Source organism: Drosophila mauritiana, chromosome 3R (assembly GCF_004382145.1).
Source record: "Drosophila mauritiana strain mau12 chromosome 3R, ASM438214v1, whole genome shotgun sequence".
Taxonomy (NCBI): Eukaryota; Metazoa; Arthropoda; class Insecta; order Diptera; family Drosophilidae; genus Drosophila; species Drosophila mauritiana.
The window spans coordinates 12,730,568-12,753,899 of NC_046670.1; the positions used below are offsets into that span (position 1 = coordinate 12,730,568).

Here is a 23,332-nt window from a genome sequence, read left to right on the forward strand (position 1 = left end):
AGCATACTTTCTGGCGTCTGTCGGCACAGCTGGAAAACCACAGCTGGAAAACCTGCGGCGAACTGGCGAAGGCGAAGCAAAATGCTGCTGAAGCAACAGCCCGGCAGCCATTTTATTTTTGCAATATTTTCCAGGTCAAAATGTCGTAGAACTTTTATTAACTTCATGCCGAAACCCCTTAGCGTGCAACTGTGTCTGTGCGTGTGCGAGTGTGTTAGTGTGTTTGCGTTTGTGTGCGCCGTCGTCCTTGTGTTTGTGTCTAAACATTAAAAGTAGCTTAGTGTTGTCGGTTGTCGGTCGTTGGGCGTAAGTGTTTGGGTCTCTTGTTGATAACTTATATTGGGGATGTCAACAACCGAATGCGCTTCGAGTGGCTTTCGCATCACAGTCAATGGACCAAGGATCGTTATCCTTGCCAGAACTCGAGCGTCGTCGTTCGTATGATTTTATGACCTGGAAAGAGGCCACTCCAAATGACCAGAGCCGCAAGCTGATTTTAAAGGTACCCCCAAGCCACAAAACAAAATGCATATTTCCAAGAAAAGGGGAAATTTCGAGACAAATTTTTCGGGCTACCCACCCAGTTGATAAGTAAACAAATTAATTTGCTGCACTTTTGCATGACAATGCAAGACTTATGAGCAAGAGCAGCGCACAAAGGAATGGGGAAAGATGAAAAATGCAATTTCCCAAGAAGACAAAGGCGACGGCAGAGCCGGAAAATTAAATTCACCTTCGAAAAATAGTTGTGCCCGACTGGCTCGGCGTGTTCTCGCTGTGGATTTCCCCATTTTCAACTACAAAAAATTTGGGAGCATTAATTTATATATTTTTATATATTATAATTTTTTTTATTCTAGCAGCTTGTTATCAGCAAATGAGTAATCTGATTCAGTCGCTTTAAATAGGCATTATATAAGTAAGCTCTTTAGTGATAATGCTTCTTATTAAAAATACAATCATCGGAGAGCTTTAAACGGAAACAGTCAGTCTTCAGACCTTATGAACACCAGACTCGTCAATCAAACCAGAATGTCAATCACCTTGTTTACGTTATTGGTTCTTTGTACAGGCGCAACTTTGGGGCTTCTTGTGCCCCAACACTACTGCGATGAACACTTCAGATATGCGATGAAAAACGAAAAACAGATCTATATAGGCATTTTCTCAGCCCCCAACGCGGCACTAAAAGTAAATTCAGTTTTAAACTGGCGGGCGACATTTGAAGTGGAAGGAAAGCGCGACGTGAGTAGTTATACACCCTATACATATGTATTTCCGTATCTTTGAACTTCCCATGTATTCCCAAGTTGTTTGTGAGTCCAATGAACACGTATCCCAATACGACTGAGGCCGCCACAAACATTGTAAGGGGAATGCCGGCAGAGGTTTTTGTGGAGTTCTTGAACATCACCACCGCGCTGCCCAAGTTGACATCCTTGTATATCAACGATCGACAAGTGTGCTCCAGTGAGGAATGTGAGTTGAAAATGCATATTTCTTTGCTGTTTTAACTGATCACTGATTTTCAATATCTTACAGACCCATTTCCCAAGACCAGAATTACTCTAACGCATCAAATGACATTTAGAGTGAAAAATAAAGCCAAAAACTCTTTATATATTTAATACTATATATTGTAAATTTCTGAGAACATTGAATATATTTTTGTGCAAAAAGTATTTCATACAATAGTGAAAGTGACGTTCGGGAATTTCAAGTAAATATATAGCATATGCTGTATATGGCGCGATTAGTGATTGTTTCGACTTTATAAAGAGCGGTTCCTAGAATGTTAATCATTTGGCTGACTTTGTCTTGGATCTTTCTGAGCTCAGCTCAGATGGTAAACGTGCCCTACAATTCTTGTGTTAATTACTTTAAATACGAGACGGTCGAAGATGGTAGTGCATATATGGGCATATTCACAGCTCCATCAGGTCCAAATTCATTTTATAAGTGGTCCCCAACATTCGATATTCATGGGCATAGCGGGGTGAGCTCAATTCCAACCATTTCCGTTTCACACTTGGAATATAAATATTTAATAGATTTTTCTGAGTCCGCTAATGCGGTATACCAACAACAATTCAAATGATCAGCGTGGTCAAGTATTCGTTTACTTTGTGAATATCAAAAGTGAACTGCCCAAGTTAACCCATTTGAGTCTGAATGGACACACGTTGTGCAATGTTACTGGATGTGAGTTTTTATTTGAATCTTATTCCATATGAAAGTTTAAACTAAATATATTAATAAATTTAATATTTAATATATAGATGGAAGACCTTCTACAAAAATTACTGTGCAATATCAAATGGATCTGTCGGAAAGCTAACGTAACTAAATAAAAAAAAAAAGTTTTTTAAACTACTGCGGGTATTTTAAATTGCCATTTTTGCTGCTTCATTTTAAAATTCTATTCAGTTTTTATGCAAAGCTTTGTAAAATTCCATATGATAGAAAACTTAAACAAATTCATTCTGTTTTTTTCAACAAAAATATTAAAATCTGTAATGAAATATTTCGAAAACGGGAACACGTCTAAGTACATCAGGAGTTTTCCCTTGACGTCGCATGCGAACATTTGACAGCAAGTTAAATGGCGTCACAGTGGAACTTTATCGCTGCCGTCGGAGCGTTGCTAATTTTGACTGGCCTCCAAAAATCAAGCTCGCGACTGGAGCCTCCTCCTCGTGAAGCACCTGATGGAGGACATCCTTGAAAGAGTAAGCCCCTTGTAATTTGCACAGCGGGATAGCAACGCAGCGTTGCTCCTCGCTCCTCCTTTGCTCCTCCGTTTCGCCTCCTTTGCTCCTTCTGTTCTTCCAGCTCCAGCACCCAATAAACATGCATATTAATGACCGTGAGTCCGGCGCCGGTGAACTCGGAGTCCGTGCGCCCATTTGCCTTGCAAAGCGATCAAATGAATCAACGATACTTGCAATTTCCGTGTCGACTCTTTATGCGAATGCATCTCGGAATGCTGGAGATGAATCTGGGACTGGTAACGGAGCCGAAGGAGGATGACAGCGACAGCGGATGCAGGAGCTTACCCAGAAAGCACTCAAGGAGCTGAGGGCCGGAATGAATGGAGCACTCGAAAGCAGGAGGAGGAGGCTGGGCGACGTCGATTCAAGTAACCGAAGATTCGGATGGTGTCATGAATTTATGGTGCAGGGATATTAAAATGTCCCTCATCCTTAAAACTTGTTTACTTTTGACCTAGATAATTTATTATTCAATAATTCAAAAATATACCGAATATATTTACTTAAAGTGGTTTAAGCTGCAGTCTGCTTAACCCGCAGTAAATTTCGATAGCACTGATTTTCAATGATACGTTTTAATCCTCGAGAGCATTGCACTTGATTAATGAAATCATGATCAAGGCTGATGAATTTCCCTTGCAACTGCCACTAATGACAGCTGCTCGGCGTTTCTCTTCCGAAGAAGCCAATTAAATATGAAACAAACGAAGACAGGGATTACATTTCTGTGACAATAAATCCACTTGGCTTATTTGCCATATACTGTAGCCAAAAAGTATCCTGAAGTGGGTCAAAAGAGGCTCTTGGCATAAGGGAATTTGGTCCGTATGCCAACATGTTGCTCCTGCTGAAGGGCTTTAAATGTTTTATATATTTCATTCGTTTGCTTTTGTTTGTCTGCGATTTCTTTATATATTTTTTTCCCCAGCAGGAAATAAAATAAAAGAAGCAACAGCCAGGCACTTGATTTTGCGATGAAACAGCAACAGAGGGCAGATGAAATAAGACGACTAAATAAAAATAAAATCAAAATACGTGAACGGTGGGCGTTGCGAGCATAAATCTCATCAATCAAATGGAATTGTGCGCATAAAGTTATCGGCTCAACTTACAGCAGATAACTCAACCCGAACTCAAACCCACTGCCCCCCTCGTCCGCTGGGGCAATTTGAGTTTATTGTTTCAATCTGTTAAGGCAACCCGAGGGTCTGAAGGGGGAGCCATAGCTGAAGTTGCACCCAGACTTTGAAGATACACTTGTAGAATAAGTGGTTACTCCAGCAAGATGGAGTATTTAAGTTAAAAACTGAAAGGATGTTACAACATATATAGGTTTAAGTGTATGTATCCAAGGACAAAAAGATATAGTTCCTTTAAAATTCTACATAAAACAGGCTGCACTTAATATCTTAAAAATTCCATATACTACAAATAAATAATGAATATAATTTTATTTTTCTCTTGCTGTATTCCATCCATACCGCATTAGGCACACAAATCAACCCTCCTGCCCACGGGCAAGTTTTGATTGTAAGTCCTATTTCTGGCCATGTTTCTCGGTTTGGTCACGGTTTTGGTGGAACCATCGCCTCTGGTAGTTTCCAGCTTTGTTTGTTTTTATTTTGCTTTTTAGAAGCCGCTTTCCCTCCACACTTTTTTTTGCTGTTCTTGTGGAAATCCGATTTATTTGCATTTACTTTGAGTGCCGAGCATTCTGCATTTTGCCTATATTTTTGGGATTCTTCTTTTATTATTGTTTTTTTGTTTAATGGTTTTGGTTTCGTGGTTTGCCTGGCTTTATCTTCAAGTTTATTCAGTCTTAAAGCTGTCTAAATATCAGCGTCTGTTGAAGTTTAAGTGAAACCTAATTAAGTTGCCTAATTATTTATGGCACAATTGGCTTTCGGCCATTTCGCGAGTAAGCCTGGCCAACAATCATGGCCAAACAGTTGGCCCGTTACGTACTCGCCCTTGGGCCATATTGATTAGGTGCGTTAATATGAGCAAAATGTGGGCATATTCCATGTTTGCGTCAATTGCGATTCGCTATTGATAGGCCCAACAGCCTCTGGAGACCTGGTCAGAATTACGAGGGAATCGGAGCATCAATTCAGGGGATAATCACTTAGATACTCCAACTAACAATATTACGCCAGTTGGGCAATAAGTGCGCAATAAGTGGAGAAATGATGGTCAATAGAATGATATACAATTACTTAAAAATGTATACAAGTCGATTAGAGAATTAAATTAAAACTTTAGATGTTAGGAGAAATTTAATTTGGTTTTGAACCACAAGGATGTGTGAAGATATGTTTGAATAAGATTCTGTGTCTGAATCATCATAAATTTAGAATCAAAATTAAATTTTCGACAAATATTAAATACCGAAACTAGGCAGCAACCATAAGTAGTACGTCAAGTGCAGTTTCAGGTGGAGGCAACCGCAGCAAAGGTTTTTCTAGGTTTTTCACGAAAGTGGCCGGGAGTTTTCCGCGCTGCGCTGCGCTGGTGGTAATAAAACGTTTAGCGCTTTTAACTTGCCACACAGTGGGTGGGTTTGCCGAGCGGGGGTGGAAAAGCGAGGGAAAAGAGCAAACTTTGTTGTTATTGTTGCTGTCGATATTTGAAAAGTTACTTGCTAATTTCGCTTAAGGACTTTGGAAACTGAAATTCGCCGTAATTAACTGAAACGTTTGCATTTTAATAGACTTTGCATAAATTGTGCGTTAAGTTTTGTGCAAACCAAAATGGAAGCGAAACATTAGTTGCAAATTGATGGAGTAGGGTTAGGACAACATTAGAAAATAAAGTTAAAGCTCGAAAAGCAATGCTATAATCGAAGAGTTAAGTTATGAATGGGCATTCGTGGATGTGAAGTGGCAATGGCACTGGCGCATCAAGTATACGCAACGTTGGCCAGCTTTAGAGTACGTGTTTATGTATGTGCAGCAAAGCATGACTAATGACACGCCAGTATATATCATTTCGTTTAGCAAATAACAAATATCACTGCCCGGTGCTGGAATTTCAACATCGAAATGGAAAGAGTGAGAGAGAGAGGGGGGGAAAAACGATGGCCAGAACGAGAGGCAAATAAAGATAAATAGTGTTTGGAAATGTTTTCGTGTTGCCTCTGCAGATGAAACGAAAATCCATAGACTCCGGACCGAAGCGAAGGTCCTGGGAGAATCCTCCTCATTCTCCACAAATATCTCCCTGTTTTCCCCATTTCGCTGTCGTATAAATAAATACGTAGAGAGCATCGCATTTGCAACATTTATTGAGTCGTTGAACGAGTTGAATGAGTTTGGGTTTGCATTTTTTTTTTATTTTTAAACTCTAGCTGAAAGGCTCCACACCATCCGGCAAAGACTAAACGAGCATACTATACCCAGCTTAAATATTGATTTACGACCACACACACACACACCCTCATACGTTCGCTGAGAAAGAGACGGCTAGAGGCGTGGAGAGAGGGATGGAGCGACAATGGTCAAGCGCAAAACAATGCAGGCAGTTGGAATTTGTTTTTAAGTTATGACCAGGCGAGAATTTCCATTTTACTGTGAAATCTGTAATTTTCCCCGACAGCAAGGCAAAACTTTATGAGAACACAAGCATCATGGAATCCGTTTATCCTGTCTTCAAATTGCTCGGCAAGCTCTCAATAATGACTTAAATCGTTGCACAAATTGATTAATGGATTTAATTATTTTTGATCAGGAAAACAGAAATAAAAGCCAAAATAATCAATAGAGCATCTTAATCTTTACACATTAGAATGCGATTTGATAGCTTTTAAATCATAATAACCATCAGGATGACCTAAAAACTGCGCCTATCCCTCTAGTCAAGTGCAGAGTTTTCAGTTCCCATTGAGACCCACTTTCATCGCACCCCAAGCGTCTTGGGGATCCTCCAGCCAACTGATAGCTTGGACTGCGCCCAAGGGAAATCGTAATCAGCAGTTGGGTCGAATTTGCCATTGCATTCATTAGACGGCTGTGGCTCCGAGGGAAAATTGAATGTCAAGTGCAGGACGAGGAAAATTTAAAGCGACTGCCACTCCATGGCAGCCTGCAGCCAAAAACAAGAAGTGGAATAAGACCAGGAACAAGACGATCCAATGGAATGCCTTGCGATGCAGACAAAATGCGCAAATTGGTTTCACTTGGCAGGGCAAGCGTGAAAACGATGTTGTACTAGTCCTGCTCGACGCTTTTCCCGCTCGAGTTGAGCCGGAAAACTTGGGCCAAGTTGCGGCAAACTTTGTGACCGTTTCGCACACGTTGCGCATTCGCCGCGTACGCCCACACGCGCCCACATGGCGTATGACAAATGTTCCCTTAGCTGATTCGCAAATCGCTGGGCACGACACTGGCCATTAGAATAGATTGGAGCATCTGGGGATTTGGGGCAAACCTGGTAAGCAGCACTCAGCACCCAAGGTGTTTGTAATCTCTTTGTCAGCGTCCACTATTATTGCGGCCTGTTTGCGCTGCCCTCTGGTGTCATAATAATTAAATGGAATTAATGCCTGGCCGGCCAGAAATTCATCACTCCAACCATCTATTGCTGCTGTTGCTACACTGCGAAAAATGTATTGGCTGGGAATGGCTTGATAGTTCTTACATAAGGTAGAAATTTCATGACCTTTTATGGGTTTATTTCATAAGAAGTATATATTTATGATGCTATCTTGGTAATGTTCAAAAGCAAATCATGTTCTCTTTAGTTTTAGTAAAATATTCTTTAGATAAGACCTGTAGGCCATTTTTTTTCTGAGTGTTGTGGTGCGTGCCGCATTCGCTTTGTTATTTGAGGTGGCAGACTCATTTGTAAGCCAGTCCATGTTTCCAGACCGAGGGAATCTCCTGAGGTGCCTTGAGCCAGCGCTTTGTTCGTAGGTTTTGTTTTGCTTATGAATACCCGGCCTTGAACTGAAATAAAGAAGCTGTCGTCCGACTTTCACTCGACTCACACAATATGAATGTGGGTGTATTCGGAAAATGTTCAAGGAACCATTCCATGCATGTTCAACTACCCACGCAAATGTGTGCGAATTTATGTTCTTAGTCCGCTGCCAATTTTCGGACCAAAATAACAATAATAGAATATTTAAGTTGCTACTTTGAAATATATATTTATCAACACCTGAAAAAAAACTGATTTTAAATAATAAATATTCTTGTCTATGCAGGTAGACACTTTTTTAAATCGATGCTGTTGAAATGGCGAATTGAAAAACAAAAGAAATATTTCGCACATTATATTTTTACAAATTTAAAACTACCCAAATGGTAAAATAATAGTCAATTTCGTTTTTTATAAGCTGCTGTAGCTAACAACTTGCATAAAGGATATCAACGAGGAGAACATTGCACCAGTGTTTTTCGGTGATTGATGGATGAACAGCACTGCATCAATCACCTTTTTTTCACACTCCAGTGATAATTTAATTCATATTCAATTGTCTGACGGTGGAAAGTTTAAAAAGTCCCTTCAGTTGCCTTCATATTCAAGCATTCCCTTTTGAGACGCTGAATTCCGCGTATCTATTTTTCTTGCAAAAAAATTCTGTAAGGCTTTTATTTATGTAGAGAACCTCATAACCGCAAACGGGTTCAAAGTGCATCCACTGGAAGTTCCTGTGGCTTTTTCTGTGCGGTGTGCCAACTCGAATGCATAGCCAAAAATAAAAAAAATAATGTACGACTCCAGTTTTATGCTCGAGTTTTGTTTATTTTTTCCGTTTGATCTTGGGGCTGCTTCACCATTTGTCAAATGCTTAAAGCCATTTGAAAATGATTGGCTTTTATGTCAATAAGCGTCTCAGTTGTCCTTACTTGTTTCAGTTTTTCTTTGGCATGGCTTTTCCTTGACTTTTTTTTATACCGCTGTCTTCGCTTTTTCTTTGGGTTTTTGCTCTCGCGGTATTCTCTTACAGTCTGACGCTTAAGTGCCCCAATAAAACACAATAAATATACACATAAATTTTTATACACATCTCGCATATAGACGACCACTTTTTGTTTTTGTGCCAGAGAGCTGGAAAAAGTCGTCGCGTTTTGATAGATGAAACGATATAAAAAGTAAACAAATATTGTGTTTTTAGCTCCCGGTCACTTGAGGCTTTAAATTTTCCAGCGAAGGCCATATTAAATTTGAAAATTAGAAGGCAACTGGTCAACCAGATGCGATAAATCTTCCTGCTAAAATTAAAATCCTTGGTTAGAATCACTGGTTAGCACTGGCGCTGAATATTAAAACAATAAGTGTTCGAACTTCAAACATCGAAGCGTAAAATAGGCATTCGTCACTCGGTTTTCGCTGCACCGACATAAATCTAAATTCAAACCTTTTGTGGATTGGATTTTTGTTAGATGCCTCCGATTGTGTTCAACGTGGCACGCACAATTGATTTATGAAAATTTATTGCTCACATGCGGAGGACCAAAAACCAAAAAGCCCGAGCGCCCTGCGATAGGCAACACTTTGTGTTCGAAATTAAAGCTGCCACGCCGCGAGCAATAAAAGCACAGCCATAAAAGCTAATGAGCCCGAAAACTCGTCACCGTTGTCACAGCCATTGCCCCTCGGATCTGCCACGCCCCCTAAAACTAATATATATGTATGTATGTTGGAACTGGGGCATAATGAAAATCGCGGCCATCTTGTTGCGCCTGCACTCCCTCATAAAATCCTGTTTCACCTCACTGTTTCAGCTCATAAAATAATGGCGATCGTCGGCTACCGTGAATATACGGCATGGAATGTCGTAAAATTTACGCAAATTGTTGTTGCCGATTCCCGATGAGAATACTTACTTACCGTTATTGCCTGTGAGTGCGCATAAATTTGGCAACAAATGCCAACAAACAAGTTTAGGTGTAGAAAAATGTGGAAGGGGCATTGTTATTAGGACGGTGCTTTCACAGCTGGAAATTTTTTGAAAATATAAATATATATATGTATATATATATAAATTATAAATTTTAAATCTTATTTTCAACTACAAAGCTAGAAGCTCTGTAAACATGTAAAAATTTGTTAAAATAATGTATATTGAGTTCTTGGTTTAAATTAAGTAATCCAAATATTTCTAGGTGTATTTTGATGTAGATGCTGGCAGATTTGTGTCACCCTATTAAGCATTTGATAGCGAGGCAACGGAAATTCTCCCACAAACACACATTTGCTAGCCAGGCCAAATTACATGAATAGAAATTCCAAGTACCCAAAATGAATACCTCCGAAGACAAACGAACGCTGGGTAGCCCCTTCTTCGACGTGCTATGGCCATTGATCCTGGACGAGAATGTCTGTCGCATCGAGACAAAGCCGGACGAATTCTTTGTGCCCCGGGAGCCCTTCAATCGACTGGATTGGCATATCTACCTTTCCCAGGTGGGCTTTCCTTTCTACATGCCGCCACATGAGCTGCGCTGCTGCAAAGGAGCCGAAAGGGAGGAGATCGAGAACGAGGATGCTGAGAATGCCTTAAACCAGGAGGTGGAGGAGCGAACGGCGTCGAACCAGGTGGACTTTCTGCTCCGCGGATCCCGGGACATAAAACCCATAGATGAGGTGGTTGACAAACTGAGGATGGAGCAGGAGCGCCGCCAGAAGTTGGCGTACGACTTTGCCAATCGACGCTATCCTTGGACCATGCAAACTCCTAGTCACGAACTGGGCTTCACCATCACGGAGGAGCTGCAGAAGTGCTTCAAGGGACCCATGGAGCTGGACATCCTGAGGGCCATTCATGATCATGACTGCAAGCTAATGATTATCGATCTGGGCACTGACGTGGACATCAAGGATTGCCAGCGCTGGATAAAGTTTCGTCCATATATCCAGTTACTGGCATTGCCTCGCACACCGCGCATGGAACGATCGCTCCAGGTGCTCAATGTTTTCCACACTTATTTGGTGGAAGAATCGGCTGATAACTCATGGAACGATGAGGTTCAGTGCTCCCTTCGCACAGCTTTTGTGCACGCACAGAAAAATCAGCTCCTCAAGTCCTGCGGGGAGCCATTTGTCTTCGTATTTAGTCGGTTCCGCGGCATCTGCACCTGCGATACCTATAAGATAATCCGCCGGGCATAGAACAGATTCTTTCAGTTATTTCCATCGGCAAATATTAGCAAATGCCAACTAAAGTTGCTATAAATAAGTAATTATTGTTTTTAAAAAAATTACTAAATTTAAAAAAAATCTCAAGTTTATGCAAGATTATATATATTAAATACAATAAATTGAATTTAAACATCATAACATCTGTTTTAGCCCAGAGACAAAAATATTTCCTAATAACTTAGTAACTTCTTCAGTAAGTTTAGCCCAGTTTAATACTCATTCACGTCGCCTTATTTGATTCGACTTGATTTGCTCTGCCCGGCCGTCCAAGCCATCATGTTGAAGTGGCGCCCGACCAGGAACCGCTCCAATTAGGCCGCCCAATTGGAGCTGCCTTCGAGTGCAGTCAGACGCACTGTTACCTGCCACTTGCCACCCGATTATTGACGCCACCATTTTCCGATGTGTTGTCAAAGTGCCTCCGCTAAGTTGGCAGACTTGAGCCCACGGCACAATTCACAACAAGTTTGTTTGCGAAAAAAAGAAAAGAAATCGAAAAATTTCGCGCCAAATCTCAACAAATTATTACAAAGCTTAACAAACTTGAAACTGATTATAAAAGTTGCCGGCAGGCAGTTGGGGCAAATTGGAGAACCGGCGGCCACAATGCAGCAAAATTGAGTTGCGGGTGTCGTGAAGTTAGGAGCACTTCCCCTCATTCTCCACGGGCTTCCGTTTTGTTTTGTTGGAAAAAGTTTTTTTGGCCAAATGCGTTGTCGCTATAAACGTCGTCCCACAAACATAATTTTCAATAGAAATTCACATAAGCCACCTTGCCACGCCTGATAATAGCTTTGAGCAAAACTTAAGCGATTTATAAGAGAAGAAACCACAGATCTCGAAAATTTAAAAAGTCTTTAGAGCACTGAACAAATTAACCAAAAAAAGTAATACTTTTCTTATCAGTTCGTAAATGTTTACTTGGGGCTTTTTCCGACCATCAAAAACAAATTGCTTAAACAAAAAAGATAAAATAAAGAATACACCTAGCTTGAAAGCTTCTTTTCACCAAATGATAGCCGTTTAAATTTTAAATAATTGTCAGGTATAAACTAAGTTGTGTTTTACACCAATACTCGATTGATACTAAACAGTTTTTTACTATAAACATTGAGCAAGATCAGAAAAAGAGAAGAGAATATTTCTTGAGTTAGCTACGAGCATATATATACAGTGGGTTTGTAAAACAAGTCCCATGTTTACTTAGATGGGGATTTTTCTCTCAACTGTAGCTCCCCTGCTGAATAGTTCCGTGGAGAACCGGGTTCTTAAATAGCTGTTAGTTAGTTGAATGATTAAAAATAGTGCTTAGCCAAAGACTTGGCATCGTCGGGAAAAACCAGTGATCACTCAATGGCGGTGCTCCGCAATCTGGCGAGAGATCAGCTGTTCCATAGAGCGGGAGTGCATCGATATTCGCTTGTGGATTCCGATTTCGATCCCAGTTCTCGTTCAGTTCCATTCAGCATTGGTTGTTACCGTCGCAATGACAATCTTGTGGCTGACCTTGCTGGGCCTTTGTCTCAATCTGAATCTCGGGTCGGCGTTGCAGGTGCCGCAGCATAATTGTGAGAGGTATTTCTCCTACTACAAGGAGGCCAGTGGAAGCTACATTGGCGTCTTCACGGCGCCACGTGCTGGTGTGAACAGCCTATCATGGGAGGTGGTCTTCACTGCTCACGGAACTGAACAGGTAAAGTCCCAACGAATATATAATATATTTCAACTATTACATTCTGATATCCCCCCCCCATGCAGGCAAACACTGTGGGCTCCCTCCTTCCGTATCCCAATAAGGAAAGGTCATTTGAAAAGATACACAGTGGAGAACGTGGCGAGGTGTTTGTGCGCTTCACGGATTTTGGAAACGAGCTGCCCAAACTTGTCCGGGCGGAATTCAACGACGAGGTTCTGTGTCAAAATGAGGAGTGTGAGTAATATTAAACTAGATAGAATATCTTTAATTGAATTACTTTGAAATAAGTATTTTTATCTCATATATATTTTGTTACTTTGTGCAGATGGAGCCCCTTCGAGCACAATGACCCGACGCCAGTCCATGTCCACCGGAGCGACAATTAGTCAAAAGTCAGCACCAAGAGAAATAGTGAACCAGTGGCGGCGTCCGCCGCCGAGAACACCGAGCAGTGACCCTAACCCTTACCTACCTCCAATCATGCCCAAAATAGATTCGGACTTTGAGGAATGCGGCGTGGAGGGCTTTTCGCCTCTTCAAATCGGAGGCGACCTGGTGACCCGGGGTCAGTATCCCTGGCTCGCGGCCCTTTACGAAGGTGCTGCCACAGCTACATATAAATGCGTGGTGTCGGTTATCTCCAAGCGGACTGTGATCACGGCAGCTCACTGCATTTATGGAAAGAGCGCCAGCCAGCTGTGGGTCTATTTGGGCAGGCATGATCGCAACGAGAATCCTGAGAATGGAGCCTCCCTGGTTAGCGTGACCAGCGTTCTGACTCCGTCCGCCTACGAGGGCAATCCAATTCCTGATGTCGACGTGGGCCTGCTGGTGCTGACCTATCCGATGGTGTACACCAAGTACATTCGACCCCTCTGCCTATGGGGCTCCAATATGGGCTTGCCAGCGAATGAGGGCGATACTGGAGCAGTGGCCGGTTGGGGCTACGACAGGAGTGCCCAGAAGACGCGGTTTCCCAAGACAGTGAGTGTTCGATTGGTGCCCCGGGATCAGTGTCTCAAGGAGATGAAGCGGGCGGAGGACTTCATCACGCGGCGCACCGTCTGTGCCGGCAATTCAGAATCACACGGTCCCTGCTTCGGAGACTCGGGATCTGCTCTGATCGTCCTGCGTAACAATCGATGGTACGTTCGGGGTGTGGTCTCCTTATCGCCTCGCCAGGGAGAGATTTGCGACCTTAGCAAGTATGTTATCTATTGCGATGTTGCAAGGCACATTGACTGGGTACGTCAAAATATGGTCATGTGAGGCGGTGAATGGATTATAATGTGACAATACAGGAAAACGCGGAAATTGATGTACAAAATTCTCAATAAATCTTTAAGTTGTATAATAGATTACCTTTTCCAAGCCGGTGGATTTCCCAAGCATGCATTGGTGTCATCGATCTATTATGTATATACTTAGCGTTAAAATAAAAACCCTTGCCTTAAACCTATGACTTAAAGTGCATATGTTTGCAATCATTGATTACAAATTTTTCAAAGAGAGGAATAGATTATTAGTGCTTTTGGAATTCCATTTAATCAAGTGAGAGCTCATCAGAGAGTAATAATAACAACAACTATGAACAAATAAGGCTTTATGTCAGATCTCTTGTTAATAATACTTTTGACTCAAGAGCAAGAAAAACAGTTATGAGCAGCAGCAGACTTTTAACTCACTGGCTGAAATGTCTTCTTATCAGTAAAGATAAATATCATTTTCTATTTCTTTAGTATTATTAGCACTTTATCGATTAGCACTTTCACTTTGTCCCCTCGCATTTCGTAGGCCTCTGCCGTGGGTGCCCTGATCCCGTATCCGGATGAGAATGCGGTACGACAGCTTACAGGATCGGCCAAATTTCGGATAGCCGTCAGACCAAATTCAAGCAACGGATTGCCAAAAGTAACGCGTCTCTCCTACAACGAACAGATCTTGTGCTCGGCCAGCGAATGTGAGTAGCTTGTGTCAGGTTCTAGGAATAGGTTTTGTCTTATAGAATTCTGAAGTCCCTCATAGTTAATGTGCATATTTCTTGCTGAATTCTTTTGAGTCCTGTTCCAGACAGACCGCCCAACAGCTTCTTTAATCGCTTCTACGAGCTCGAGATCAGTGGTTCGCTGGCTTCGTTCCCTTCCTCCGTATTCAATCCCTTCACCCGAGATGGCTTCGATGTGAATGCGCAGACAGTATTCTATCCTACCTCATCCCGTGGCAATGATATCTGGCGTGGTTTTACACAGCCCTGGACGACTGTGTCCAACAGAAGCCCAGCAGTGGTAACTCCAGCACCCACTCCAACTGAGATTTTCTGGAATCAACCAGTACCCAGTGTTCCAATCGCTTTTCCGCCACCTGTGCCCACTATTACTAGCACCCCCGCACCACCACCACCACCACCACTTCTAACTCGATCACCAGTTGTAACCGTTCCTCCAGCTACTCCACCACCTCAACGCTTTGATCCGCGATCCCAAATATCATCAGTAGTATGCGGTCGAGAGGGCAGCATAAGTCCGTTTATTGTACGTGGAAACGAATTCCCTCGAGGACAGTATCCCTGGCTATCGGCCGTCTATCACAAGGAGGTTCGAGCTCTGGCCTTTAAGTGCGGAGGATCCCTGATCTCGTCCAGTATTGTAATTAGTGCCGCCCACTGTGTGTATAAATGACGCTATGATCTGGATGACTACGGAGAGGATGGGGCCGAGATGCGCAATGTAATGCGATTGCTTTGGCATCCGGAGTTCAATACGCGGTCGTATTCGGATGCGGATATCGCTTTGATCACCATTGAGCGGCCTGTGACGTGAGTATTTAAATAATTATTAGTAATTTAATTTTTCACAAAAAGATACAAAAGGTATAATATGTATCTTTTTACAATGGGCATTCCCGTTCAAATATTATATTTACTCTATCACAATATGTGCATTTTACAGAAGGTGATAATTTATTACTCATAACCTGCGATACAATACGAAATCTCTCTTATAAAGTTCATATTTTAAGGACTATCATGTTTTCTTTCAGGTTTAACGACATTATCGCGCCCATTTGCATGTGGTCGGTGGAGGCAAGCAGAACGGTGTCCACCACTGGCTTTATAGCGGGTTGGGGGAGAGATGAGAAGGACAGCTCCAGGACGCAGTATCCACGCGTGGTGGAGGCGGAGATCGCCAGTCCGACGGTCTGCGCCAGCACCTGGAGGGGCACCATGGTGACGGAGCGGAGTCTGTGCGCGGGAAACCGCGATGGATCTGGACCCTGTGTCGGGGATTCCGGCGGTGGACTAATGGTCAAGCAGGGCGATCGATGGCTGCTCCGGGGTATTGTGTCTGCAGGGGAACGCGGACCTGCCGGCACCTGCCAGCTTAATCAGTATGTACTGTACTGCGATCTTTCCAAGCACATCAACTGGATAAGCGAAAACATTCGCTGAGCATCCGGATTTGCTTTGTGGACAATCAAATTAAAAACTTTAATGCCAAAACATATTTAGATGTTTCACTGTCTGGTGATTTTTGGCAAAACGAGTTTGCGCCTTCCATCTTTCCATTATTTTTTTTGGCAATGATGGATGAGGAAAAAAAGTATAGATTTTTAGGTTGCTACGTGCTGGCAATAAAATGTTTGTAAAAAAATATCTTTTTAATTGATGGAATGTACTTCATTAAAAGTTCATCTATTTTAGGATTTAACAGAAGCCACTATATTAATAGAACCGATTGATTGTTCTGGTTCAACGACTCAACTGACTTTTTCGCTAACTTTCTTAAGCTAATATCTTACAAATAAATGGTAAATGTGTATTGCATGTATCCAGCAATATGACATAAAAGTAAACATACATGCCCACGTGTTGACTGCTAAATGATTGGCATCGGCTGAGCAAATGTTTGGGAAGCGTGCTGCACATTTAAGTACCCAATGAATTGGCTATAAAAGGCCAGTACGATATAAAGACTCTTAGGGGGCTGGTAAAAAGATGAAGTGCACCGGCTTTCTAATCCTCCTGGTGGTCCAGTTTGCCTGGAATGACCGCGTTCTGGCAATAGAAACTGCCTTTGATATCTGGAGTAAATTTGGAGATGGTGGAGCTCTGCCCAATGATCCAGAAAGGCTAAACGAAAAAGGTATTTCGGTTCTGAATCCAACTAACGACCTGCAAAACAAGAATGAAGGAACGATAACGCAATTGAGGAATCTTCTTGACAATTATCTGGCGAAATTATTATCCGATTTACCCAATACTCGGAAAAAGAAAAGGAGACAAGGCCTGCAGGAATCACTGCAAGCTCTAACTGGTTTAAGTTTGAGCATATCGCCATTGCTAAAAATCCTGACGAACATCAAGAACCAGGAGGAGCAACTTGTCTCAAAACTTAATGTCCAAGAGGAATGGAAGTTCTGGGCTGCCGCAAAGGTTTCGAGAGTTCAGGAGTCGACTAAAGGTCTTAGAACTGCTGAGGCTGTTTCCATCACTGAAAACTTAAACAGTCGTTACGGCCTTCGATTGCGCAGTTGTGTTGGTCTGTTTATCTGGAATCAGATTCGGTTTAACTTGGACTTGGAAAGTTCTATAAATGGCCTGCAAAGTCCAACGGGGCAGTTGATCGATGTCACTGAAGGCTGTTCCAGAGTCAAGCCAAGAACATGCCGCCGGGACGTCAGAAGAGCTATCGATGGCATACAGAATGCTCCACAGAATCTGCTGAACTTGCGGACTAAAGGCAATCAGTTGGAGGACATCCAAAGGCAAAGTAATCAGTGTGTCGATAAAACTGTTAAGGAATACACTGAGGAGCGCGTCGAAGTAGAACGACAGCTGGAGGATATTATCGAGGATTTTCGTGAGAGTGAAACATTCACCAAATAGGTCGGGATATATACATTTTAAATCAAATATTATTTCATTAATCACTGGCGAACATATAGCAGAGACAGCACATAAGCAGGAACCCTTCGCACCAATTATTTTAGAAACAAATAAATAAATATTAAATCCCTTAAATATCTTTCATGGTAATGATGCAGCAAATGAAAAATTAAATCTTTCTCATTCATTTTCTTTATGCTGCTTACATAGTTTTAATTAACGAAAAGCTAAAATAGCGCTAAGCATGTGGAAGTGTAATTTACGCTTGAGAATATAGCTTCAAAAACTGAATACTAAATTACCCACAAAGTGGGGAGAGCCACTGACTATCGAGAGACTTAGATCGGGTAAATCATTGCTCATTGAGTGAGTCTTTTGAGTTTTAGTGCGAGTAATTAATTTCTCTATAAAATAGACTGGAAATCTCAGCTCATACGCAGTTGCAATGAGTCCGCATCAGCTGGTGACCGTTCTCCTCCTGGTTTCTCTGATTAACTTGGTTCTTGGCCAGTTGCCCCGGAATGGCTGCTCTGGGCGATTCCAGTACCAGGGCTACCAAGGGCAGTACATTGGCTTGGTGGAAGTTCGTCATCCAGTGGCCAATAACCAGACACTCATCCTTCAATTCTCCCAGCAGGGATACCACAATTTCGAAGTAAGATTCAGCATTATTAACTTGGAAATTCTCAACTCAAAATAAGTTGCTTCTGTTATCACTTTGCTTGTTTGCGGTTGTGCTATTTCCCATTCGGCAATGACAATTGACTTTGCGAAAATATATAAACAAGACTAATAGAATGGTAGAATGATATGTTTTCTATTAATTTTTGATATTTCATTTTTTAAGGACTACGTGGGCAGTATTTCTCTGGTGGATAATGATGAAGTGACCCAGGAAAATCTGCGTCAGGGCTTGCCGATTAGATACCGTGTTGATTTTCCTATTCCAACAATACCGCCCAAGATCATTAGCATGCAATTGAATGGCGTACAACTTTGCAGTGGCGGTGTATGTAAGTTATAAGTGTTCCATATATTTTAGATCCAATTTATGGACGCATAATTTCTAGATCCTAAGCCAAGAACCGGCATTACGCTGCGAATCACTTGGACGCCCTCCTACATATCGGTTTTCGGTGTTAATCCCCAACCTGTGCCAACCAGACCTCGACCCGCTTGGCAAGATGAAAGTCCACAGATTGACTACAGGGAAACCAGACCCAGTCAACCCAGACTCGAGGATAACGGAGAGTTGTTTGGAAGCACTAATGAGTCACTGCCAGCCTTCCAAAATCCCGGATGGGGTACCGCCCCTCAGCAAACCAATCCGAATAGAGGTATTACCTCTCAGCCGCAGATACCAAGTCCTATTCCACAGCGACCGACACCAAATCCTAGTCGATCTAATGCCCCTCAGCAGGCGGCTAGAAACCCTGTGGATCTTGTTCCCCAGCAGAACCCTTCATCCAATGGAATTCCCTGCGGTCGGGAGAGAGCTAGTACCACTCCATTGATCTTCCAAGGAAAAAGTCTTCAGCGAGGTCAGCTCCCATGGTTGGTTGCGATTTTCGAACGACGGGAGAGCAACGGACCCGCCTTCATCTGCGGAGGAACCCTGATCTCCACATCCACGGTACTGTCGGCTGCCCACTGTTTTCGTGCTCCTGGAAGGGATTTGCCCGCCTCTCGACTGGCCGTCTCCTTGGGACGAAACACTCTGGCCATTCACTCCGATGGAGAATTTCGCGGCGTATCCCAGCTGATTATCCACGAAAACTTTCAATTCAAACAGTTCACGGAGGCTGATTTGGCGCTGGTCCGTTTGGACGAACCTGTGAGGTGAGTCTATAAATTAAATAATATTAATATAAATTAAATATACAAAACTACTGCTTATGATAAGGTATACGGACTACATAGTACCTATTTGCCTCTGGAGCACCAGCAATCGCATGGAATTGGTGCAGGGGCTCAAGAGCTATGTTGCCGGCTGGGGACCTGATGAGACCGGCACCGGCAACACTGAAGTATCCAAGGTTACTGACCTAAATATAGTCAGCGAAGCGAACTGCGCCCTGGAGCTGCCACATGTTCTGGTCCAGCCGAGCTCCCTGTGTGCTAAGAAAACGGGAGCTGGTCCTTGCGCCAGCGATGGCGGTGGACCATTGATGCTGCGGGAACAGGACGTTTGGGTGCTGCGGGGAGTTATCTCCGGAGGTGTGATCAACGAAAAGGAAAACACCTGTGAGCTATCCAAGCCATCAGTATTCACTGATGTGGCCAAACACATTGAATGGGTTCGCCGAAACATGTGGAATTGAACACAAATTGAAAATTGCCAGCATGAAAAGCATGTCTCCTTCTTGAAGAGATTCCCATTAATGAATGTACTTCAAATCACGTAATCGGAAGATCCATGTATTACTGCCTACTATTGCGTTATGGGTAATTCTAAGTGGATCCATTAATCATTGAAAAAATAAAGCAAAGCGGCGCATCTTGAATACACTACAAGTTATTTTGTATCTTTTGTTTCCATGAACATTTTTTTTTGGTCCCTTTGGTTTATAAAATCCCAATTCATGCCCTTAACTATGCCCGAAAAAATAATTCTAAGTCAAACGTTGTATTAGTACACGAAAACCTTTTCGGAAGAGTATAACCACGTCACTAACTCTGATCAGGTTGGGAGAGCCAAGCAGCTTTGTTTTGAATCGGACTATTCAGCTAGATCGGAAACTAATGCGAATCGGCTGAGCTTATACCAATCATTCATCGCTCGACTCTCAATGAGTGCGGTTTAACCTCTGATTCTCGATTGGATTAAATTCGCGCTCTGCGCTTGCATTCGCATTTGTTTTCCATAAATATTTACTGTTCCGGAAAGGGTTTGTGTTCGCCATGCGCCAACTGCAGCTGCTTGGTTTCCTGATCGCCATACTGCAAATCAGCTATATAAGTGCCCAAAACCTGCCATATATCCGGTGTCCGATGATATTTCGGTACCTGGAGTACGAGAATCAGTTCATTGGACATTTGCAGCTAATCCTGGATAGTACAAATACGGACAACGTGGTGCGCGTTGAACTTTCCCAGCCCGGCAGAAACACCCCGGTAAGTTTTCCCAATTGTCAACTCTTTTATAAAGTTTAGTCATTGGTTACTATAGTGTTATCAAGCATTGACCTCGCTCTCAGATTGGATGTCCGATTTTCCGATCGATCTGGGCGAGCTCAGTGGTCAAGTTGATTCTCAGGGGAATTGCATGGCTGATAAGACAAGTCGCGTCCGGGAAAACCCCCTACCACAAAGCTCACCAGCTCGGTTCTCTACCGCTTTCCTTAAAGTTGCGGAACAGGTTTGCCATTTGCCGAGAGATTAGCCGCCTCAGCTCAGCTGCTTATATTGTTATTGTTCTGCCAAAGCATCGGTTTTGCCAGTTCAGCTAGGTTTACATAGGTATAAAAAATCCCCCCTCCCATGTGACGACGGAATTGGAATTTATAATTATCCTATAGTGACGCGGACTGATTTGTACTCTCTATTCTTGTTCCAGTCGACTCCGGGCACTCTTAACTTCTTGGAGGATGAGGATTCGCTGAGGCATCGCTTGACTAACAATGAGCCCATCAACTACAGAATTGACTTTCCCACGCCGGGTGTGGTGCCCAAACTCACAAAGGTTACGGTGAATGGAAAAGTTGCATGCGAGGCTGCGCCCTGTAAGTAAAAAAAAAACAAATTTTAAATGATATATCCAAGACTCAAACAAGTCATACCAGCGTGCAAAAAATTAGATTGCAAGATTGCAAGAAATTTAATAGCAGAAAAGATGCCAAGTTGTTTTATGAATGCATGAAATTTGAATAATTTACTCAACTGATTTTTGCTTTTATTAACATAACTCTTGCAGTTAGAGCTCCTAGCACAAGGCTATCTTTGTCGCGAACTCTGCGAACTACTGTGCCTTTGGCAGCTATACCGCCGTCTCAGCGGACTGATCACCAATGGCCCCAGGCCCCTCAGACAAACTACACTGTGTATGAGGAGGAGGAGGAGGAGCCAGTTCAAAGACGCCGCCCACAACAGAGTCCTCCGAGGCCACGTCCACAACAGCCGCCGTCAAGACCACGCCCGCAATCCGTACCTCAATTGCCACAAGAATCAGAGTTCCAGATCTCAGCCAGACCTTCAGTTCTTCCGTCGAATCCGCCCGCGCAAGTATCCAAGTCCTATCCCCAGACAATTGGTCAGCTGAGCGGAATTTGTGGGCGTGAAAAGGTCATCCAGACACCCTTTATCCACAACGGAATTGAAGTGGAGAGGGGTCAGCTGCCCTGGATGGCCGCTCTTTTCGAGCACGTGGGCAGGGACTATAACTTTTTGTGCGGCGGAACGCTGATCTCGGCCAGAACAGTGATCTCGGCTGCCCACTGCTTCCGCTTTGGCAGTCGAAATTTGCCGGGCGAGCGGACTATTGTTTCGCTGGGGCGTAACTCCTTGGATCTTTTCTCATCGGGAGCTACAGTAGGTGTAGCGCGACTATTGATCCACGAACAGTACAATCCCAATGTATACACCGATGCGGATTTAGCACTGCTCCAGTTGGCTAATCACGTTGAGTAAGTACATTTATGGATTAATTTGTTTTGTCAAATTGATTAACTTTAAATCGTAACTACACCTAGTATTGGCGATTACATCAAGCCCATCTGTTTGTGGAACGAGAACTTTTTGCTCGAACTGCCCTCGGGTCACAAGTCCTATGTGGCTGGTTGGGGTGAGGATGAAAAAGGGAACCGAAACACGCGACTGGCCAAGATGACAGACACGGACATCATCACCCAGTGGGAATGTCGTGGAAATCTGTCCGAGGAGAACGCCAAGTTCATCACCTCGCACACGATTTGCGCCAGCAATGCCCAGGCATCCGGTCCCTGCAGCGGAGATTCCGGCGGTGGACTGATGCTCCAAGAGCAAGACATCTGGATGCTGCGCGGAGTCGTCTCAGCCGGACAGCGAATGACCAACAGATGCAATCTGACACTGCCTGTCATCTATACGGATGTGGCAAAGCACATCGATTGGCTTGTCAGTAGCATGTGGTTTTGAGAGGTTATACAAGAGATTAGTTGAATTGAGTGCCAAAATAAATGCTAATATAGTTTTAAAAAAAAGTGACAGCATTACCTCTAACACATAAATAAAGAGGTGTAAGTGTAAGCCCCGTAGACGGTCCCGAAATCGGTCACGAAGTCGGTCCCGTACTAGCTCCCGTACTAGCTCCCGTACTCGGTCCCGTAATGGTCCCGTACTGGTCCCGTCGGTGTAAGCCGGGGATACAGTTGATTTAAATGGTATTTATATGGAGCTGTGGAGGTTTTTATCACTAAAGTAAGGAATTACCCAGACTAATAATTTAAATGCCTATATTTGATTAATTTCGGAATTAGCCATATAGAAAATATCAGTATATCGGATGTACAAAAAAATAAAGAAACCTGTGTTCCCCACTTTATGTAAGGGTATCTCAATTGAAAGATTGCATCGGCCAGCAGATCTGCCAGCGGCGATTTGTCAAAGCCAGCAATTGCATTCCATTTGCATGCAGTTGAGGCATTCACTCAGCCCAAATGACATCGCAACGTTGTTCCCTGTCTCGTAATGAGAACAAATGGAGGTGGCGGCCAAAGTCGCGTCGGAGTCGCTAGTGAAACGCTGGGAAAACGCGTCGGTGGAACAACAGGTGCTTTCCCTCATTTCAGATAACTCTTATGCTCTTTCGCTCCAAGTCTCTCTCTCTGCGCAGCGCACATATTCCGCCTTGTGAGCGGC

The 23,332-nt window shown here is 43.1% G+C and overlaps 8 protein-coding genes across 8 annotated transcripts; all 8 read left to right on the forward strand.

Annotated features, from left to right (window-relative positions):
* Positions 1 to 963: 963 nt before the first annotated feature.
* LOC117145564 lies at positions 964 to 1,682 on the forward strand. Its single transcript, XM_033311268.1, has 3 exons — positions 964 to 1,245; positions 1,311 to 1,479; positions 1,543 to 1,682. The coding sequence occupies exons 1-3, from the start codon at positions 1,003 to 1,005 to the stop codon at positions 1,626 to 1,628; spliced, it is 498 nt and encodes a 165-aa protein (XP_033167159.1). The 5' UTR covers positions 964 to 1,002; the 3' UTR covers positions 1,629 to 1,682.
* Positions 1,683 to 1,774: 92 nt separating this feature from the next.
* LOC117145565 lies at positions 1,775 to 4,093 on the forward strand. Its single transcript, XM_033311269.1, has 3 exons — positions 1,775 to 1,996; positions 2,052 to 2,202; positions 2,280 to 4,093. Exons 1-3 carry the CDS (start codon positions 1,793 to 1,795, stop codon positions 2,336 to 2,338), a joined length of 414 nt encoding a protein of 137 aa, XP_033167160.1. The 5' UTR covers positions 1,775 to 1,792; the 3' UTR covers positions 2,339 to 4,093.
* Positions 4,094 to 9,912: 5,819 nt separating this feature from the next.
* Positions 9,913 to 11,005, forward strand: LOC117143892. Its single transcript, XM_033308794.1, has one exon. The coding sequence runs from the start codon at positions 10,017 to 10,019 to the stop codon at positions 10,884 to 10,886; it is 870 nt and encodes a 289-aa protein (XP_033164685.1). The 5' UTR covers positions 9,913 to 10,016; the 3' UTR covers positions 10,887 to 11,005.
* A 1,372-nt stretch (positions 11,006 to 12,377) lies between these two features.
* Positions 12,378 to 14,067, forward strand: LOC117145367 (serine protease gd). Its single transcript, XM_033310990.1, has 3 exons — positions 12,378 to 12,609; positions 12,675 to 12,846; positions 12,938 to 14,067. Exons 1-3 carry the CDS (start codon positions 12,403 to 12,405, stop codon positions 13,879 to 13,881), a joined length of 1,323 nt encoding a protein of 440 aa, XP_033166881.1. The 5' UTR covers positions 12,378 to 12,402; the 3' UTR covers positions 13,882 to 14,067.
* LOC117145368 (brain-specific serine protease 4) lies at positions 13,674 to 16,319 on the forward strand. The gene is given in 4 exon segments (XM_033310991.1): positions 13,674 to 13,757; positions 14,407 to 14,572; positions 14,683 to 15,427; positions 15,652 to 16,319. Coding segments are annotated over 4 exon segments (1,323 nt in total). The 5' UTR covers positions 13,674 to 13,754; the 3' UTR covers positions 16,061 to 16,319.
* A 265-nt stretch (positions 16,320 to 16,584) lies between these two features.
* On the forward strand, positions 16,585 to 17,632 carry LOC117145284. The gene has a single exon (XM_033310874.1). It carries the CDS (start codon positions 16,607 to 16,609, stop codon positions 17,495 to 17,497), a length of 891 nt encoding a protein of 296 aa, XP_033166765.1. The 5' UTR covers positions 16,585 to 16,606; the 3' UTR covers positions 17,498 to 17,632.
* Positions 17,633 to 17,912: 280 nt separating this feature from the next.
* LOC117145283 (serine protease 42) lies at positions 17,913 to 20,005 on the forward strand. Its single transcript, XM_033310873.1, has 4 exons — positions 17,913 to 18,152; positions 18,345 to 18,510; positions 18,568 to 19,336; positions 19,401 to 20,005. Exons 1-4 carry the CDS (start codon positions 17,943 to 17,945, stop codon positions 19,816 to 19,818), a joined length of 1,563 nt encoding a protein of 520 aa, XP_033166764.1. The 5' UTR covers positions 17,913 to 17,942; the 3' UTR covers positions 19,819 to 20,005.
* Positions 20,006 to 20,288: 283 nt separating this feature from the next.
* LOC117143459 (serine protease gd) lies at positions 20,289 to 22,982 on the forward strand. The gene is made up of 4 exons (XM_033308171.1): positions 20,289 to 20,611; positions 21,054 to 21,219; positions 21,411 to 22,119; positions 22,186 to 22,982. The coding sequence occupies exons 1-4, from the start codon at positions 20,399 to 20,401 to the stop codon at positions 22,607 to 22,609; spliced, it is 1,512 nt and encodes a 503-aa protein (XP_033164062.1). The 5' UTR covers positions 20,289 to 20,398; the 3' UTR covers positions 22,610 to 22,982.
* Positions 22,983 to 23,332: the final 350 nt, after the last annotated feature.

What these genes read in the sequence shown, in the direction of transcription:
- LOC117145564 (XM_033311268.1), top strand. Translation starts at nt 1,003, where the DNA reads ATGAACACCAGACTCGTCAATCAAACCAGAATGTCAATCACCTTGTTT. An exon ending in AAGTGGAAGGAAAGCGCGAC is followed by an intron (nt 1,246 to 1,310) that starts GTGAGTAGTTAT and finishes TGTATTCCCAAG; the next exon opens with TTGTTTGTGAGTCCAATGAA. An exon ending in AGTGTGCTCCAGTGAGGAAT is followed by an intron (nt 1,480 to 1,542) that starts GTGAGTTGAAAA and finishes AATATCTTACAG; the next exon opens with ACCCATTTCCCAAGACCAGA.
- LOC117145284 (XM_033310874.1), top strand. Translation starts at nt 16,607, where the DNA reads ATGAAGTGCACCGGCTTTCTAATCCTCCTGGTGGTCCAGTTTGCCTGG.
- LOC117145565 (XM_033311269.1), top strand. Translation starts at nt 1,793, where the DNA reads ATGTTAATCATTTGGCTGACTTTGTCTTGGATCTTTCTGAGCTCAGCT. An exon ending in ATATTCATGGGCATAGCGGG is followed by an intron (nt 1,997 to 2,051) that starts GTGAGCTCAATT and finishes AATATTTAATAG; the next exon opens with ATTTTTCTGAGTCCGCTAAT. An exon ending in GTTGTGCAATGTTACTGGAT is followed by an intron (nt 2,203 to 2,279) that starts GTGAGTTTTTAT and finishes TTTAATATATAG; the next exon opens with ATGGAAGACCTTCTACAAAA.
- LOC117143459 (XM_033308171.1), top strand. Translation starts at nt 20,399, where the DNA reads ATGCGCCAACTGCAGCTGCTTGGTTTCCTGATCGCCATACTGCAAATC. An exon ending in AGCCCGGCAGAAACACCCCG is followed by an intron (nt 20,612 to 21,053) that starts GTAAGTTTTCCC and finishes TTCTTGTTCCAG; the next exon opens with TCGACTCCGGGCACTCTTAA. An exon ending in TGCATGCGAGGCTGCGCCCT is followed by an intron (nt 21,220 to 21,410) that starts GTAAGTAAAAAA and finishes TAACTCTTGCAG; the next exon opens with TTAGAGCTCCTAGCACAAGG.
- LOC117145283 (XM_033310873.1), top strand. Translation starts at nt 17,943, where the DNA reads ATGAGTCCGCATCAGCTGGTGACCGTTCTCCTCCTGGTTTCTCTGATT. An exon ending in AGGGATACCACAATTTCGAA is followed by an intron (nt 18,153 to 18,344) that starts GTAAGATTCAGC and finishes TCATTTTTTAAG; the next exon opens with GACTACGTGGGCAGTATTTC. An exon ending in ACTTTGCAGTGGCGGTGTAT is followed by an intron (nt 18,511 to 18,567) that starts GTAAGTTATAAG and finishes CATAATTTCTAG; the next exon opens with ATCCTAAGCCAAGAACCGGC.
- LOC117145367 (XM_033310990.1), top strand. Translation starts at nt 12,403, where the DNA reads ATGACAATCTTGTGGCTGACCTTGCTGGGCCTTTGTCTCAATCTGAAT. An exon ending in CTGCTCACGGAACTGAACAG is followed by an intron (nt 12,610 to 12,674) that starts GTAAAGTCCCAA and finishes CCCCCCATGCAG; the next exon opens with GCAAACACTGTGGGCTCCCT. An exon ending in TCTGTGTCAAAATGAGGAGT is followed by an intron (nt 12,847 to 12,937) that starts GTGAGTAATATT and finishes TACTTTGTGCAG; the next exon opens with ATGGAGCCCCTTCGAGCACA.
- LOC117143892 (XM_033308794.1), top strand. Translation starts at nt 10,017, where the DNA reads ATGAATACCTCCGAAGACAAACGAACGCTGGGTAGCCCCTTCTTCGAC.